Consider the following 18867-nt stretch of genomic DNA (forward strand, 5'->3'; position numbering starts at 1 on the left):
TAAACCCCTGAACCCCCACTCAGACCCCGGATTCAGTCACCAGGGCACCGGACCCCTGAACCCCCACTCGGACCCCGGATTCAGTCACCAGGGCACCGGACCCCTGAACCCCCACTCAGACCCCAGATTCAGTCACCAGGGCACTAAACCCCTGAACCCCCACTCAGACCCCGGATTCAGTCACCAGGGCACCAAACCCCTGAACCCCCACTCAGACCCCGGATTCAGTCATCAGGGCACCAAACCCCTAAACCCCCACTCAGACCCCGGATTCAGTCATCAGGGCATCAAACCCCTGAACCCCCACTCAGACCCCGGATTCAGTCATCAGGGCACCAAACCCCTGAACCCCCACTCAGACCCCGGATTCAGTCACCAGGGCACCGGACCCCTGAACCCCCACTCAGACCCCGGATTCAGTCACCAGGGCACCGGACCCCTGAACCCCCACCCGGACCCCGGATTCAGTCACCAGGGCACCAAACCCCTGAACCCCCATTCGGACCCCGGATTCAGTCACCAGGGCACCAAACCCCTGAACCCCCACTCGGACCCCGGATTCAGTCATCAGGGCACCAAACCCCTGAACCCCCACTCAGACCCCGGATTCAGTCATCAGGGCACCGGACCCCTGAACCCCCACTCAGACCCCGGACTCAGTCACCAGGGCACCGGACCCCTGAACCCCCACTCAGACCCCGGACTCAGTCACCAGGGCACCAAACCCCTGAACCCCACTCAGACCCCGGATTCAGTCATCAGGGCACCAAACCCCTGAACCCCCACTCAGACCCCGGATTCAGTCACCAGGGCACCAAACCCCTGAACCCCCACTTAGACCCCGGATTCAGTCACCAGGGCACCGGACCCCTGAACCCCCACTCAGACCCCGGATTCAGTCATCAGGGCACCAAAGCCCTGAACCCCCACCCGGACCCCGGATTCAGTCATCAGGGCACCAAACCCCTGAACCCCCACTCAGACCCCGGATTCAGTCACCAGGGCACCGGACTCCTGAACCCCCACTCAGACCCCGGATTCAGTCACCAGGGCACCAAACCCCTGAACCCCCACTCAGACCCCGGATTCAGTCACCAGGGCACCGGACCCCTGAACCCCCACTCAGACCCCGGATTCAGTCACCAGGGCACCAAACCCCTGAACCCCCACTTAGACCCCGGATTCAGTCACCAGGGCACCGGACCCCTGAACCCCCACTCAGACCCCGGATTCAGTCATCAGGGCACCAAACCCCTGAACCCCCACTTGGACCCCGGATTCAGTCACCAGGGCACCGGACCCCTGAACCCCCACTCAGACCCCGGATTCAGTCACCAGGGCACCGGACCCCTGAACCCCCACTTGGACCCCGGATTCAGTCACCAGGGCACCGGACCCCTGAACCCCCACTCGGACCCCGGCCCGACCTCGGCGTCCCGAACCCCGTCGCGCCCGCCGCCTCCACCAATCTTCCCGCCACCAGGCCCGGCGCCGCGGCACTTCCGGGCCTGCCGGCTGGACCAATCAGAAGCCAGCACCTTCCGGAGGGGCGTGGCCGGCGGGCGCGAGCGCGAACACGGCGGCCGCTGATTGGCGGGGCGCGGCCGCGCGCGCAGCCAATGGGGCGGCGGCTTGTAGGCGGGGTGCGGCCGGCTGCGTGTTTCCGGAAGACGTGGCGGCCGGCCGGCTCTCGGCGGGGTGCAGCGCGGCGTCCTCCGCTCCCCGGTGCGCCCCGCGCCGCCTCGCCCTCGCTCTCGGGGTGTCCCCGCCGTCCTCCCCGCCGCGATCATGATCTCCCTGACGGACACGCAGAGTAAGCGTCCGCCCCCCTCCGCCCCACTCCGGGATGGGGGGGGGGCGCCAGGCCCGAGGGCCGCGCTCCGGGGCGGGGGTTCCGCACCCCCTCGACCCCGGGGTGGGGTGGGGTCCCCTCCCCGCGGAGGGACGGGAGCTGGGGGGAGGGCGCCGCGCTGGGGTGCTGGGAGGGGGGGCGGGGAACCGGGGTGGGGAGGGGTGGGGGGGTCCCCGGGGTCCGCTGCTCCGCCCCCTGCTCCGCCCCTCCGGACACCCCGAGAACCCGCCCTGGATCCCCCCCCCCCCCCCCCCCCCCCCCGCCTCCACCCGAGCCTGGAGGTTTAGAGAAGTCCCCGGCCGGGAGCTGGGGTGTTTGTTTGTTTATTTGTTTGTTTGTTTATTATTTTGGGGGGGGCTCCCCGGTGCTGAAATAACGTGAATTAAATCCTCCTGCAACCCCAGGGCGGCTGGGTCGTGGGACCTTCTCAGCCTATCCCTCCTCTCCCTCCACACACACACACACCACGCCCACAACCTCTTCCCCAATTTTGGGGGTGATGTGTTTGCTGTTTGTTTGTCTCATTTGCTTTCCAGGGGGCCTGATTTCTTCTTCTTTTTAATCTGCTCAAGTTTTCAACAGGACTGAACCAAGTTGAGGAAATAATAGTAATAATAATAATAATAAAAGGGAGCAGGGATAGCAGGGTGTGTGTGTGTGTGTTTTAATGACAAGGGCCAGGTGGATGTGTATTGATGGCCTCCTTGCCAGATCCTGCGGAATTACCCACGAGGGAGGGCAGATGGCCCAGGGCTGTCCAGCCGAAGCACAGGTGTCCCTCCTTGTCATGCAGCTGACATGTCTCCAGCCACTGTATGGACTCACTTCCCTCCCTACCATCCCATGTAGCTAGCTAGCTAGCTGGCTGTCTCTCCATCTTTCTTCTTGTCTACCCATCTTCTCTTTCCTTTCTTTTCCACTCCCATCCTTCTCTCCTTCCTTCCTTCCTTCCCCTGCTGTCTGGGCCTGGGTGTTGTCCCTGAGGTCCTGAGGCCACAGCCACACTGATTAATTGGACATATTTAGTTCCCCAGGCTGGCTTTGAACTTCAGTCCTCAGATCTCAGCCTCCTGAGTAGTTAGAATTACAGGCATGAGCCGCCTCACCCGGTCTCTCAGAGAGTCTCAGTTCCACAGATGCATCTTGATCCGTGTTACCCCCATCTCTTCTGTAAGAAGTGAGTGCAGGGGACTGTGAGTATGGCATACGTGAAGCCCTGGGTTCGATTCCTTGGTGCCACATACCCAGAAAAAGCCAGGGATGGTGCTGTGGCTCAGGTGGTAGAGCGGTAGCCTTGAGTAAAACTCAAGAGACAGTGCCCAGGACCTGAGTTCAAGCCCCAGGGACTGTCCAAAAAAAAGTGAGTTTTGTGCTTGGTGGTCTCTCTATCCAGGATTCTCTGTACCTTTTTCATTTTTTTTCTTTTTTTTTTTTCCCGTTGGGCATGGGATTTGAACTCAGGGCCTGCTCACTGTCCCTGAACCTCTTTGTGCTCAAGGCTAGTGTTCTACTACTTGAGCCACCAGATCACTTCTGGCTTTTGAGTGGTTCATGAGAGGTCAGAGTCTTATGGGGACTTTTCTGCCCAGGCTAGCTTTGAACCTCTCTTCTCTGCTTTCAGCCTCCTGAGTAGCTAGGATTACAGGCATTTAACATTTCTTGTGTTTTTATACAAGATGATCTTAATGATTGAATTCTTTTCTTTTGTGTGTGAGTGTGTGTGTGAGTGTGAGAGTGAGAGAGAGAGTTCTGAGGCTTGAACTCCAGGTCCCATGTGCTGTTCCTGAGTTCTTTCCATTCAAGGCTGGTGCTCTACCGCTTGAACCACAGCTCCACTTTGGCTTTTTGATCTTAATTTGAGATAAAAACCTCACAGGCTTTCCTGCCTGAGCTGATGTCAAACCACGGTCCTCAGAGCTCAGCTTCCTGAGTAGCTAGGATGTGACAGGCGTGCAGGGCATTTCCATCCTTCCAGAATCCAAGAAATGTACTGAGCCAAGCACAGTGCCTCACACCTGTAATCCCATCCCAGATCTGAGGATTGTGATTCAAAGCCAGCAGCTCAAGAGGTAGAGCCCTCAGCCTTGAGCAGAAAAGCTCAGGGATAGCTCCCAGGCCCCTGAGTTCTAGCCCCAGCAAGGGAACAAAAGAGAGACACTTTGATTCCTGCGGTCAACATCCCTCTCACTTGCCCAAAGATTTGGAGCAAAACGATGGATGGAACTGAGAAATTATAACTATGATGATTTGCAAGAGGGCGTGGCCGGGCCCCACTCAGGGTCAGAATGGTATGTAAAGGAATTCTGTAATAGCGTCTTTGAACCTCGGTCCTCAGCTCTCAGCCTCCTGAGTAGGCGGGATGACGTGTGAGCCGTCCGTGCCTGGCTGTCATAGAACTTAGTGTCTTAGTGAAGTTCACCTACCGCTTGTGAAATCTGTCTCTCAGGGTCTGCCAGGATAAACTTTTCAGAGCTTGCAGGGATGCACCCAGAGCTTGCCTTTTCTCTCTTCCCTAACCACCTAACTTGATATTGCAGAAATTGGAATGGGCCTCACAGGGTTTGGAGTTTTCTTCCTGTTCTTCGGAATGATTCTCTTCTTTGACAAAGCCCTGCTGGCCATAGGAAATGTGAGTCTCTCCCTATATTTACTTGACCTCGATTTATAAGAAAGTTTGGGGGTTGGGGGAAAGGGGTATTCATTTGGTTTTTATGCATGGGGCTTGAAGTTGGGTCTTGGGCACAATCCCTAAGCTTTTCCACACAAGGCTGGTACTTTGCCACTTGAGCCACAACTCCACTTTGGGCTTTTTTTTGTGTGTGTGTGTGTGTGTGGTTTATTGAAGATAACAGTCTCAGGGCATTTCCTGGCCAGGCCGGCTTCAAACCCTCATCCTCAGATCTCAGCCTCCTGAGTAGCTAGGAATGATAGACGTGAACCCAGGGTACCAGGCTTATAAGGTTAAGGTTTCATCTTAGATTTTTTTTCTACTGTCCAATTCGGGAGAAATGATTCACTATGACTCATGTGTAATTACTTTTGACATCGTCTTTCTCTGCCAGGAGCCACACCTGTCAGCTAGCAGCTTAGATAGAAGATAAACACCTAAGCGTTCTAGTTCCTTAAGTATGTCAAGTATTTGGCAGACTCTAAGTCGGACTTCTAATAAATGACCTGATAGTGCTGTGACTTGCTAAGATTTAAAATGCCTTCACTGTAAACCTCTGAGATGTCCAATGAGATTGAGTTGAATAATGGGGGCATGTGTACGCATGTGCGCGCGTGCGCACATGCGTATGTGTGTGCGTATGCGCGTGCGCGCACGGACATCAGTGCTGGTGTGTTGACTCACTCACTCTTGCTTGGCTTCTTCACAAACTTCTCTGCCCAGGCTGGTTTTCAACCAGGGATTCTGAGATCCCAGCCTCCTGAGTAGCTAGAATTACAGGCGTAGGCCTGACAGAGACACAGATATTTCAGTCAGTCACCAAGTCTTGTGCACAGACAGGAAGACATGTAGAGTGGACGGACCTTTTGAAATCGGTGGCCGTATTGTTATTTCTGCAGCCACCAGGCTTAAGGGATTCATGAAACGTTCGCATTCTTCCTGGCCTTGCGTTCTTCTTCCCCCTATCCTCTTAGCTGGACCGGCTCCTGTCTGTCCACAGTCACTCCATGGCCCACGACAACTAGATGGGAACTGGCCAGGCATCTGCAGCTCAGGCCAGACAGCAAGGCCTGGAAACTCGTAGCTCCAATTAAACACTAAAGAGCCAGAAGTGGAGTTGTGGCTCAAGTGGTACAGTGCCACCCTTGAGCAAAAAGGCCAAGTGAGAGTGTATGAGACCCTAAGCGCAAGCCTCAATACTGGCACAAAAATGGATGGATGGGTGGATAGATGGAAAAGTGGGTGGATAGATGGATAGGTGGGTGGATGGGTAGATGAGTGAATGGGTGGGTGGGTGGGTGGATAGATGGATAGGTAGGTGGATGGGTAGATGACTGGATGGATGGATGCATGGATGGATGGATGGATGGATGGATGGATGGATGGATGGATAAATAAATAAATAGATGGGTAGATAGATGAATAGGTGGGTGGATGGGTAGATGAGTGGATGGATGGATGGAAGGAAGGATGGAAAGGATTCCCTCATTTTAATCAAGTTTGGCTTTGACCTTTCATATTTCTGTGGTATGTTTAGACTACTCGTTCCTGTGTTGTTTTCTCTCTTTCCTAGGTCTTATTTGTGGCTGGCTTGGCTTTTGTCATTGGTTTAGAAAGAACATTCAGATTCTTCTTCCAGAAACATAAAATGAAAGCTACAGGGTTTTTCCTGGGCGGCGTGTTTGTAGTTCTTGTCGGCTGGCCTTTGATAGGCATGATCTTCGAAATCTATGGATTTTTTCTTTTATTCAGGTGAGGCAGTGATTTTCTAGAAGCACATGTTTATGTCTGTGTTTGTAAGATGATCGTGTATTCCAGTGGATTCTTGTTTGGGTTGAATCTTTTTTATTTTTTAATTTTTTTTCTTGTTATTGTAAAGGTGATTACAGAGGGCTTAGCATTTCCTAAGCCAGCTAATGAGTCCATTTCTTTTGGGGCAGTGTTACTCCCCTCTTTTCTCTCTTCCTTCTTTTATTATAATTGGAGATCAGTCAGTCAACTATAAGTGTTTAGGGACTATAAATATAAATATATATAAATATAAGATTCATGCCCCTTCCTTGTAATTTTAGTTCGATAAAGTCCATTTTGTTGGCATTTTTAATGCATTGATTTTTGGTAATTTTTAATAACTAGAGATTGATAGATACTAATAACTAGAGATAGATTGATAAATACATACATAATAGAATAGGTAGATAGATAAATAGATTAGATGGTAGGGTAAGCAGATAATTAGATAGATGAATATGACAGATTATAGATTAAGAGATTCAACTGAGAAAGGTAGATTTTGGTATATATATATATATATATATATGCATCTGACACTTTATAATCACAGTCTCTTGGTCATAATTTCACTAGTGCATACACATACACAGGAAAGTCTGCACTGAATATACTACTAAATTTTGTGAAGTTAATACTTTGAAAACACTAGTTAGCAAGGAAATAGCATGGATTCTTGGAAGTATACTTATTCTTCAAAACTTACTGAAAAAGCATATATTATTTCCCTTCTATCCATAGACTGTATTTCTCCCAAAGGACATGAGGAAAATTAAATGCTAAATCTCAGATTTCAAACCAGACTGCAGTGGCTCAAGCCTGTAGTCCCAGCTACTCAGGAGACTGAGATCTGAGGTTCAAGATTTAAAACCAGCCTGGAAAGACCCTGAGACTCTTTTCACCAGTTAGTCACCAAAAAGTCACAAGCAGACCTATGTAGCTCAAGAGGTAGAGTGCCAGCCTTAAAACAAACAAACAAACAAAATCCTTTTGAATTTAGTACTGTTAGAAAATTGTAAGACAGCTGTTTCATTTGTTGTTGTTGTTGTTATCTCCAGTCCTGGGCTTGAACTCAGGGCCTGAGCACTGTCCTTGGGTTTTCCCAAGGCTAGAGCTCTACCACTTAAGCCACAGCACCATTTCTGGCTTTTTCTATGTATATGTGGTACCGAAGAATCGAACCTGGGTCTTTGTGCATGCTAGGCAAGCACTCTACCACTAGGCCAAACTCCCGGCCTGTTTCTTTTTTTTTTTTTTATGTTGCCTTCTTTATTTGACTTTATTTTGATCCATTTATTTTGACTTTCCATAGATTCATATTCCAAAATTGAAGCATTCAAATATTTTCGCTCTATATCTAATTTTAAGACTCAGAAAAAGTTCATTTCCTTTGCATTGGGTTTGTGTTTATTATTTATTTTTGAAACTCAAGATACTCACTACAAGTACTGGGGCTTGAACTCGGGGGGCTTGTACGTTGTCACTGAGCTTTTGTGCTCAAGACCAGTGCTCTACCACTTGAGCCACAGCACCACTTCAACTTTGTGGTGGTTCATTGTAGATAAGAACTCCAAGGACTTTTCTGCCCAAGCCGGCTCTGAGCCATAATCCTCAGATTTCAGCCTTCTGAGTAGCTGAGATTGTAGGCATGAGCCAGTGGCATTCAGTGGATTTTTTTTCTTTTAATTTGGTTTGAAATCTTGCTGACAAAAAGATCTGAGTGAAGAAAAAAAAAAAAACAAAACAACTTTCCTTTCTTGCCTGACATCTGAGGATCAAGGTTCAAAGCCAGCCCGGGCAGGAAAGTCCATGGGATCTTTATCTCCAGTAAACCACCAGAAAACCAGACGTGGAGCTGTGGCTCAAGTGGTAGAGCACCAGCCTTGAGTTGGAGAGCTCAGGGACAGTATCCGGGCTCAGAATTCAAGCTCCACGACCGACCCCCCCCCCAAAAAAAAATATTAGAAATAACCTTCATTTTCCTTTCTCATCTTCCAGGGGCTTTTTTCCAGTGGTGATTGGCTTTATTAGAAGAGTACCAGTTCTTGGATCTCTTTTAAATCTGCCTGGAATTAGATCAGTAAGTAATCGTGTATTTAGCAGTCGATTTTAAACCACTCAAAAAGGAAGACATGGTAATACGTGTTGATTGGAGTTGTCAATTGATGGACTATTACTATTACTCTGATATCAGAATTGCTGCCAATATCATAAAGTAATGACTTCTAGGCTTAGCAACTCTGAAATTATGCTTTATTGTATCCCTTTTTGCTATTCTTGTCTATTTTTTGTTAATATTGTCTCCGCTCACCAGCGATAGCTACCTCTCACATTGAGGGTCTAAAATAGTTCAGTTAGTTTTTACGGAGACTCTATGATCAGTCTTTATATAGACTCTAATATCAGAGGCTGTAATATTCAAAATAAAAGGCACCTGACATCCAAGCTACTCAGAAGGCTGAGATCAAGGTTCAAAGCCAGCCAGGGCAGGAAAGTCTTGTGAGACTCTTTATCTCCAATGAACCACCAAAAAAAAAAAAGAAAAAAGAAAGGATCGGAAGTGGAGCTGTGGCTCAAATAGTAGAGCGCCAGCCTTGAGTGAAAGAGCTCGGACAGCACCCAGGCCCTGAGTTCAAGACTCAGGACCAACACACACACACACACACAAAATATTGTTGCTAAATTGAATAAGGAAATTTCATCTCTCGATTTCTAACACCAAGTGACCAAGTTAGGGGGGAGAAAAAAAGGAGTGAATGCTGTATGTAAATTCTGCCAGGATCTGGGTAGTGGGACATCTAGCAGGCTGCAAACCATCGTCGTGGCTATAGGCCAGCTCTTCCTCAGAACTGCCAGGGTGTAGAATCCTCACTGGGTCCATTTTCGAGATCCAGGTTGGTTCTAAACAACTTCAGTGGATGGATTTTCAAGAATCCTGCTTGGAGCCTGAGGATCTGTGAGTGTTTCTACATAGCTGTGCCTCGGTGTTGATGAATTCTCAAAGAGCTAGAGCCTAAACGTGCTAACCGCCACTGGAGGCCTAAATCCCCATCTGTCTGTGGATGTGGAGTGAGGCCCTGCACCAAAACAGCCTGCATATTTGCTGCTTCTTTTCCCCTGAAATTTGCCTTCATTTCCCAGTGGACGTGTGAGCAGCTTCCGTAGCATCTCCGACTGTGTCAGTCCCTGATAGAGCCAGGCATGGTGGTTCCTGCCTGTAACCCAGGGAGGGTTTCAGGAGCTTCCAGGGACTGGGAAATCAGGGTGTGGTGGCATGGAACCGTTAGCCTAGCTACCACAGGAAGTGTAAATAGGAAGAACACATTCGAGTGCAGCGTGGCCTAGTGGTAGAGTGCTTGCCTAGCATGTACGAAGCCCCAGGTTCAATTCCTCAGTACCACATACATAGAAAAAGCCAGAAGCGGTGCTGTGGATCAAGTGTTTCTCAAGCCCTGAGAAAGCCCAAGGACAGTGCTCAGGCCCTGAGATCAAGCCCCAGGACTGGCAAAAAAAAAAGAGAGAGAGAAAGAGAAAAAACCAGCGAATCAGGCTTGCCTAACCTGTAGACATCATCATAGAAGAATCATGCTTAAATACAATAGCGTCCTCATAGTATTGCTTCATTTAATCAATGCCTGAGAATGCAAAAAGGAAAGAAAGAAAGAACCTCAGGGCTATTGCCAGTGGCTCACGCCTATAATCCCAGCTACTCAGGAAGCTGAGATCTGAGGATCCCAGTTCAAAGCCAGCACGGGCAGGAAAATCCACAGTGAACCACCAGAAAACTAGTAGTGGTACTGTGGCTCAAAGTGGTAGAGCACTGGCCTTGAGCAGAAACATTCAGGGACAACGCTGAGACCCTGAGTTCAAGCCCACGACCAACACAAAAAAAAAAAAAAAAAGAGAAGAAAAGAATCAGGGGTAGCACCCAGGCCCTGAGATGGGTACAAATCAAAAAAATACGAAAACCATGGTTTTTGTAACCTACTGTGTTCACTATCTCTACTCATCTAGTTTACGACACTCAGAATGCTAAGAGAAACCAAATTTCTCTTTATTTGGGGGTGGGGAGGGACAGAATGACTAACAAAAGTCAATCCCCATTGATCAGAGTGTGTATGAAAGTATAGATTTAGTGTAGCATAAATGTATGTTTGCAACATGTAAATGTATTTTAATGCCATGTCATTTTAGTCTGCAGTCCCAAATATACATTCAAAACTTATCTCTGTTAGTCATTAGCTGCTGTTTACTGTTGAACTTTAATGGAGTGAAATCTGTTTGTTCAAAGACAGCATAGGCCAAGAAGACACCACACTACATGGTCAGTTGAAAATCTTATTGGGTTCATTCATGCATGAGTGGCTGACATTTCAGTATATATATGGTTTTGTTTTTTTTAATTTATTTTTTTTAAGCTACCTATGTGGACTTCATTTTTAGTCAATGTCGATTTTATTCATGGCATTGCTTTTTTTTTTTTTTTTTTTTTTGGTCATGTTGCACTCTTAAATTCATCCGTATACCGTGTCATGCAAACACCTTTTTAGAACCAAAACATGTCTTTATAGACCTATCTATTGGGAAATGGCGGTAAGTAGTGCCTAACTTAACCGTTGTTGTCAGTCATCTAAACTTGTCCACAAACCTTCTTGTAAGAGCTGGATTTTTCTTAAAGCAGCATTTGTATGGCGTGCTGATTTCTGTGGGCTGTGTGTAACTCTGCTTTTCTTCTTGCAGTTTGTCGATAAAATGGGAGAAAGCAACAATATGGTGTAACCCAAGAAGAAGACTCCTTTAAAATATTGTGTTATTTATAAAACAACAAGAAAAAATGCGGAAAAACAAACAACAACAAAAACACACACAAACAGAAGTCCTTTGAGGAATATCCAGCACAAAATTGATTACAGGAAATAGCTGGTCATGTGCTTTCTGGAAGTTTCGAAACTACCAAGTACCAAGGAGCAGGTGTGTGAGAACCAATCAAGTGATCTTACGAACTTAAGCTGGGGGGTGGGGGAGAGGAAATGAAGTCTGATACGACTTTTCTAGAGCCTTCCATGCGCTTTGAAACACAACCACCCTTCAAAAACTATGGCACCTGTTACATTTGATTTTCTTTTATATTATTGTTTTTTATGGTTTTTTTTTTAAGATTCATGAGCACCATAGGAAGATGTTTTTCTTTTCCTTTTTTTTTTTTTCCAATGTCGAATATGATGACAAAAAAAAAAAAAAAACTGTACACTAAGACTCTTTAACTGTGGATGGCGTTGGGTGACGTCATTTTCAAGGAAAACCCGGCTTTTGCTATTGAAATCCCTTCTTTTCTTTATAAACCAGGTTAAAAGAATAAACTTGTGGTTCTGAATCTTCATGTTCTCAAGCCAGCAAAAAAAAAAAAAAAAATCCAAGTTTCGTTGGAACACGTCGAGGTCATTGTTTAGTAGGGGTTTTTTGTTGTTGTTTCTAAATTAGTGCTAACCCATCTTTTTTTTTTTTTTTTTTTTGTCACTAACATAATTCTGGGGTTGAGTATGACGAGGTTCTTGTCTCATCCATCCCCGGTAAGCCAAAAAGCATTGTAGAACATTCTACAGTCTGTTACGTCCTTGTTTCGTTCAATTATTTCTTAGTTGAGATACTAAAGAAGGCTGAAAGCAAAATGTCACTTGCAAATGATGGCCTTTATTTTTTTGTCTTTTGCTTCCAAAACTTGGCCGTGGTCTGGCGCCCTTGGTTGCCTAAATGAAAATAACGACTTTCCAGTTAATGCGGATGGTGAGACTGGTCACATGTTCTAGAGAAGCTCTGTCCGCTTAGTCTTAAGTTTCCTCTACCATTCAGCTCACTCCACACCCCGAAAATAGCCTGAATTTCCATGCTAGAATTAAAGTGGCTGTCGCTTCTTAAAAACAGGAGACTGAAAGAAAGAAAGAACACATTGTGTTGCGGTTCGTGTTTCTCTTCCCTCGTTAATGGACAGTAATACGCAGTGGTTTCCTTAGTTTTGACAGTGGTAGATTGAGGACTTTCTTTTCAGCTTTCACATTTGGACTTAATCACTTTACCACTAACAGTTGCACTGTTTATTTTATTTAACACTCGTGAAGACGGGGGAAAACCAGAAACCCCAGTTTGAAGGACATGGTATTTATCTGCAGACAGGTCTACCTAGTTTCCAGCACCTTGGCAGTGTATAGTGCGTTGTAAAGGTTCCGTGTCTTACGGATTTTCCAGTGTGGCTGGTACTTGAATTTGATTTTCTGATGGAATCGGTGAGGAAAAAAAAAATGGAATAAATGGAGACTCCTACCTCAATAGTTCCTGGAATAATGAGAGACATAGACGGTGCCTGATGTTGTTCTTCTCAAGGGAATTCTGTTCACTTTGAGAGTGTCCAATCAATCGACTTTGAGAACTGTCAGCTCACGAGGCTCAGACAGGCTTGGCCATATTTCCAGAACACCAATCTGACAGTGAAGGGGGGCTCTGCTGTACGAGCCTGACTTCAGAAAACCATGGTTGGATTTTAAAGGATCTGATCCTTTCTAATCCTTATTACCACCCACAAAGGGCAAGCGGGTGGTGACTTCCACATGAGTTGGGCCACGCGTGTGGGTTTTTTTGTTGTTGTTGCGAGACCAGGACTCGAACTCAGTACCTGACGTTTTGCTCACTGGCTGGCGCTCCACTAACTGAGCCATGCCCTCTCCTCCCCCCTCTCCCCACTCCCATGTGTGTTTTTCTTAAGTCAGAATCTTGGCGAGACTCCTTTGTGACAAAAGAAAAAAACAACAACCCATTCCCCAATTCCCAGTCAGATTTTCTCTTCCCAAATCCACCCTTAGTGTTGGTGACACAAATTTACTTTGATTTTTTTTCTACCAAGATAGAAGAAAAGGTCAAATACTACTTTAGCCTTAAGGGTTTCTGTCATTGTTCAAGGGTATTTTTCTGTAACAGAAACAGACTGGGAATGGGTGTTGGGGGGTTTTTTTTGGGGGGGGGGTTGTTTTGGTTTTTTGCCCTTATCAATTGTTATTCCTGAAATACTGCTGCTTTACAAAGTCTCACAGTCAGAGGATAAATATTAACAATTGAATATTGTAAATACATTTGTCTTACCTCTCAATAAAAGGGTACTTTTCTATGAATCATTAGTCAAGCGTATCTTTGTTGTAGCATTTTAAACATGGAGCACTGCAGATTTTCCTAGTCATTATTTTTGTTTTAAAAATTAGCCTATATGATCCTGGGTTCGATTCCTCGGTGCCATATATACAGAAAAAGCCAGAAGTGGCACCATGGCTCAAGTGGCAGAGTGCTAGCCTTGAGCCAAAGAAGCTCAGGTTTAGTGCCCAGGGCCTGACTTCAAGCCCCAGAACCAGCACACAAAGAAGGAAGCCACATGTACAGTTTTCTTGTCTATCAGATGATTCTGCCGCCTTTCATTTCCTACACTACTTTGAACCCAAGGCCTTAGTCAGTCTGCGCATTCTAACCCCTGAATCTTCCTTGGCCTGTTGTACCTGTATTTTGGTTTTGTAATGGCATTGCAGTGTCTTGACCCTTAAGACGGCCTCCACCTGGATTACAGGCGTATGCCACCACACTCAACGCATCCCCAGAGAATGCAGTCATCTACACAAAAAGGTTTCTGAATTTAAAACTGCGCATGTGCGTGCGTGTGTGTGTGTGTGTGTGTGTGTGTGTGTGTGTGTGTGTGTGTGTGTGTGTGTGAGACTGTGAGTGTGAGGTGGTCCTGGAGCTTGGACTCAAGGCCTGGGCATTATCCCTGAGCCTCTACTCAAGGCTCACTCACTCCATCTACAGCCCTGCATTTAGTTTTTTCTGTGATTCATTGGAGATAGGAGTCTTTTATAGACTTTCCTGTCCAGGCTGGCTTTGAACCGCGCTTCTTAGATCTCAGCCTCTAAGGTTACTTTTTCTAGTCCATTCTGTTATTTAAAAAAAAAAAAAAAGATGGTCTGGGAATGTGGTTTAGTGGTAGAGTACTTACCTAGTGTGCATAAAACCCTGAGTTCTATTCCCCTGTATCACAGAAACAGACAAGGCTGGAAGTGGAGCTGTGGTTCAAGTGGTAGAGCGCTAGCCTGGAGCAAAAGAAGCTTAAGAATAGCACCCAGGCCCTGAGTTCAAACCCCATAATCAACAACAAAAATATATATATTTTTTGTCATTTGTAGAGCTTGAACTACAAAAATACATATTTTTAATTTATTCAATATATTTGGGAGCCAATGGCCTCTGGAACGAGAGCAATCATTTTAGAACAAACGTCTGGAGTGTTATTTTTGGCCAGAGGACAATACGGATGGTTTGTACGTGAGGGGAAGAATGGAAGAGTTGACATAAAACATCTACTTGTGAATTCACCAGCAAGACAGTAATAGAGCTCATTAGTTTTGCTCGGTGGCTGGACGCATAAACCATGTCATATGGCTGATTCATTTTCCTGTGCCTCTCCCGAAAATCAATACGACTTTTTGGTATAAGAAAGAGAGGAGATGAATGCATTTAAATGACCTAGACTTGAGTTCCACGTATTACTGCACTCTAAGCCTAAGTCCAGTGTCTTGTATATTTTTTAGTTTTTTCATATTGGTCCTGGGGCTTAAACTCGGGGCCTGAGCCATATTGCTCTTTTGTTTTGGGTTTGGGTTTTTTGTTTTGTTTTCAGATGGTTGCTACAGTTCTTTGAACTTCAATTCCTAAACTGATTATTTATAGAATTACTTTCCTTTTATCCAGTTCCCTTGTGAACCTAATTATGCTTCTGTTTTCTCTTTCTCCTATTAAGACAGTGTGGAAATATTGCAGTATTAGAACTACGTCTTTGTTGCTTGACGCTTTGAATAGCAATCATTCTTGAATTCCTGCCAATGACGTTGTGTGTGTGTGTGTGTGTGTGTACTGGAGCTTGAACTCAGAGCCTGCGTCCTCACTTGGCCAGCTCTCTACCACTTGAACGACACGTCCACTTCTGGCTTTCTTGGTGGGTGGTTCATTGGAGATGAGGTTTATAGACTTTCCTATCTGGCCTGGTTTTAACTCACAATTCTCTGGATCTCAGCCACTTGAGTAGCAAGCATGAGTCTCCACTCCTGGCTTTGTAAATTACTTTCTGTATTGGATTTCCATTTATTAGCCACCTCCCAACTTCCCTATTGTGCCTCATAGTAAACCTTCGAAAACCAACATTCGAATCTCTAGCTCTTTAAACATGTTCTTTTTAGCCATTCTCCAAGCCACATGTCATCTAAGAGAGATCCTTGATTTTATCTTTTCACATACAAATATGGCCCATTCACCTACAAGTACTGGTAACCTATGTTTATCTTAGCTATTCAAGAGGCTGAGATCTGAAGATCACAGGTTCAAAGCCAGCCTGGGCAGGAAAGTCCAGGAGACTCTGATCTCCAGTGAACCACCAGAAAACCAGACGTGGAGCTGTGGCCCAAGTGGTAGAGCACTCTCGTTTATTTATTTATTTATTTTGGTCAGTCATGGGGCTTGAACTCTGGGCCTGGACATTGTCCCTGAGCTCTTCAGCTCAAGGCTACCACCGCACCCCTGGAGCCACAGCCCCATTCCCATTTTCTGGAGGTTCATTGTAGATAAGAGTCTCATGGACTTTAGTGCCCAGGCTGGCTTTGAACTGGGATCCTCATATCTCCACCTCCTGAGTAGCTAGGATTTCAGGTGTGAGCCACCGTACCTGGCCCTAGAGAACACTAGTCTTGAGTGAGAATCTTACGTTAACATTGATAGAATTAAAATCAAATGACACAGTAATATAAAACACGAAATCAGATGCAAGATGTCAAATATCCGAGGTCATTCTAGGCTTGGAATTGTCATAATTACCAGGAACTTTATAACATACGCAGGTTTTCAATACAGTAGTAACTAAAACAAGTGTGATTGTGGTGGTTTTTTTGTTTTCTTTTCTCTTTTTTTTTAACCTGCTTTTCAGCTTCAAAGGCCTTATCTTTAATACACGGCTGGGTCCCTTCAACAATAACAACAAAGATTATCCAGTGTGGAGGAAACATTCAATAAATACATGTTAAATAAGCAAATAGGTGTGTGTGAAATCAGAGTGATCGCTCACAAATTCCCTAACCTTTTCAGTTCTCCCTTGGTGATTCATCTCCGACCATCCACAAGGGCTAATTATTCCTGTACTTTTGCCTGTCTTGGACTATTGATCGATTTCCTTTAATACATGATGGTGGTGGAATGCTCTTGACAGGAAGTGGGAAAGGCCAGGAGTCTCTGCTGTTTGGTATTCACTCATCAATCAAGCCTTAGCTTCCTGACCACTGGGTGTGTGTATGGGGGCCGGGGGGGGAGGGGTGCGTGTGAAGGAGTCATCAGAGCCTGTCAATCAGGAAGATTGACAGGTCATCCCTGCCAGACGCTGACCTCTGAGGACAGAGAAGACCCGCCCCCCTGACAGAGCCTTCATAAGCCTCAAGTTCACCAGCCTAGACCACCCACAAAGAAAAGGATTCTGAAAAGGAGGAAGAAATGAAGGTAAGCCAACATTTTATTCCTCTAGCTGGGTCCTACAGCGCTCTACAACTTTGAATGTTTGTTGTAATGAATATTTTAAAGGCCCAAGGACCTTTGCATACTTTTTTTTCTCTTTGATGGATAGAAAAATATATTAAACAGCGGGTTCATTGGCTATAAAGGTAAAATAAATACATTCTGTAGATTGGGAGAATAAACCTCCAAATTCGGAGAATTGCAACTACCCAGGCAGAAGAGAGAGGTGGCTGTCACTACCCCGGGGCTTAGAGAAGGGAGGAAACAGCTTTAGCCACAGACAGGGCTATGAACGACTGACTGACTGACGTGCCTGCGGGGTTCTTTTGCCCAGGGACCCAGGAATCTGACAGCAGCTATGCTAGCTCTTCTCCTGGCCACCTGTGCCCTGGCAGATGCCCGCAGGGCTCAGAAGGTACCTTGATGTCCCCGAACACTTCAAACCCATCCCAGCTGCACGCTGTACGGCCAGCGTCTGTCTGCAGCCTCTTCATCCAACATCTGCATCGTCTTCATCCAACATCTGTCTGCAGTGTCTTCATCCAGCATCTGTTGGCAGCGTCTTCATTACCCCACCTCTGTCTCCCTCCTCTCCCTTTTCTCCTGATAAAGAACAGGGCTGAGATGTTGCATTAACTTTTTTTCGCTTCCCCCCCCCCCGGGGGTTAATAGAGACTCCTGGAGCGGAGGAACTGGACGCCTCAAGCCATGCTCTACCTGAAGGGAGCCCGTAAGTGCTGTCTGCTGCTTTCTAGAACAGTCACATGAGTTACACACACACACACACACACACACACACACACACATCCAGGTCCCAGGATGGGTGAATCCATGAGCAGAGGTGAGGAGGATACAGCAATAAATACCCGGGTTTGGGTTTGTTTGGGTTTTTTTGAAGGATGGAGGCCATTCTGGTTTCAGTAAAGGCTGGAGGGGGCAGAGGAGGGAGGGCGAGGAGGAGGGGAGGACGCCCTGACAGTTACAGACGGGCCATTCTGGCTCATTCTAGGGCTGCCCCGAGGAAGAGCAAGCTAGCTGTGGAACTTGACCTTAGCCTTGGTCCGAGCCAAGGACTTTGCACCTGGCCCCTAGGTGGGTCCTAGGACCCTTTGCAGCCCTGTGTGACCTTGACTGTGACCTTAACCTTTGCACCTTCCCCTAGGTAGGTGCTAGGGCCCTTTGCAGCCCTGTGTGACCTTGACCTTTGCACCTGGCCTCCTAGGTAGGTGCTAGGACCCTTTGCAGCCCTGTATGACCTTGACTGCGACCTTGACCTTTGCATCCGCCCCCTAGGCAGGTGCTACGGCCCTTTGCAGCCCTATATGACCTTGACTGTGACCTTGACCTTTGCACCTGGCCTCCTAGGTGGATGCTAGGGCCCTTGGCAGCCCTGTGTGACCTTGACCTTTGCACCTGCTCCCGGGTGGGTGCTAGGACCCTTTCAGCTCCGGGTGGCCTTGACCTTGACCTTGACTGGGGCAGGCAGTGTTGCCTGGCGTCTCACCAGGCCGGTGGCACTGAGCCTGTGTCTCCCCTGGCAGAGGGACGTCGCTTCATCTCGGACCACAGCCAGAGGAAGGGGGTCTCAGAACAGCCGCCTCCAGGTGAGGGTCCCAGATTGGCACCCCGAAACTCCCCGGACCCAGCGGGGTCTGCAGACCGGGCACCAGAGCTACGCCTGGGCAGTCACTGCGGGGTCTGCGGCCCACTCCATGACACGAAGGGCTAGGCCCGGTGTGCTTGAATGCTTCCAGCTTGCAGGGCTGGGGGGGGTGTGTGTCTGTGTCTGTGTCTGTGTTCCTGGCAGTCCTGGGTCTTGAACTCAGGGCCTGGGCGCTGTCCCTGAGCTTCTTTCCCTCCAGGCTGGCGCTTTACCCCTTGAACCACAGCTCCACGTCTGGTTTTTCTGGTGGTTCACTGGAGATCAGAGTCCCCTGGACTTTCCTGCCCGGGCTGGATTTGAACCTCCATCCTC

At 47.2% G+C, this 18867-nt stretch overlaps 1 protein-coding gene across 2 annotated transcripts; it reads left to right on the plus strand.

Annotated features, from left to right (window-relative positions):
• Window positions 1–1669: 1669 nt before the first annotated feature.
• Window positions 1670–11199, plus strand: Golt1b (golgi transport 1B). 2 transcript variants are annotated; one of them, XM_090324427.1, is made up of 6 exons: window positions 1670–1813; window positions 4390–4481; window positions 6094–6272; window positions 8310–8391; window positions 10603–10635; window positions 11052–11199. In XM_090324427.1, the coding sequence occupies exons 1-5, from the start codon at window positions 1789–1791 to the stop codon at window positions 10609–10611; spliced, it is 387 nt and encodes a 128-aa protein (XP_090180553.1). In that variant the 5' UTR covers window positions 1670–1788; the 3' UTR covers window positions 10612–10635; window positions 11052–11199. The 2 variants fall into 2 exon arrangements, with proteins under 2 accessions (XP_090180553.1, XP_090180552.1); XM_090324426.1 differs by lacking the exon at window positions 10603–10635.
• The last annotated feature ends 7668 nt before the right edge of the window (window positions 11200–18867 follow it).

This window comes from Megascapheus bottae, chromosome 35 (genome assembly GCF_031878675.1).
Source record: "Megascapheus bottae isolate mThoBot1 chromosome 35, mThoBot2.hap1, whole genome shotgun sequence".
NCBI lineage: Eukaryota > Metazoa > Chordata > Mammalia > Rodentia > Geomyidae > Megascapheus > Megascapheus bottae.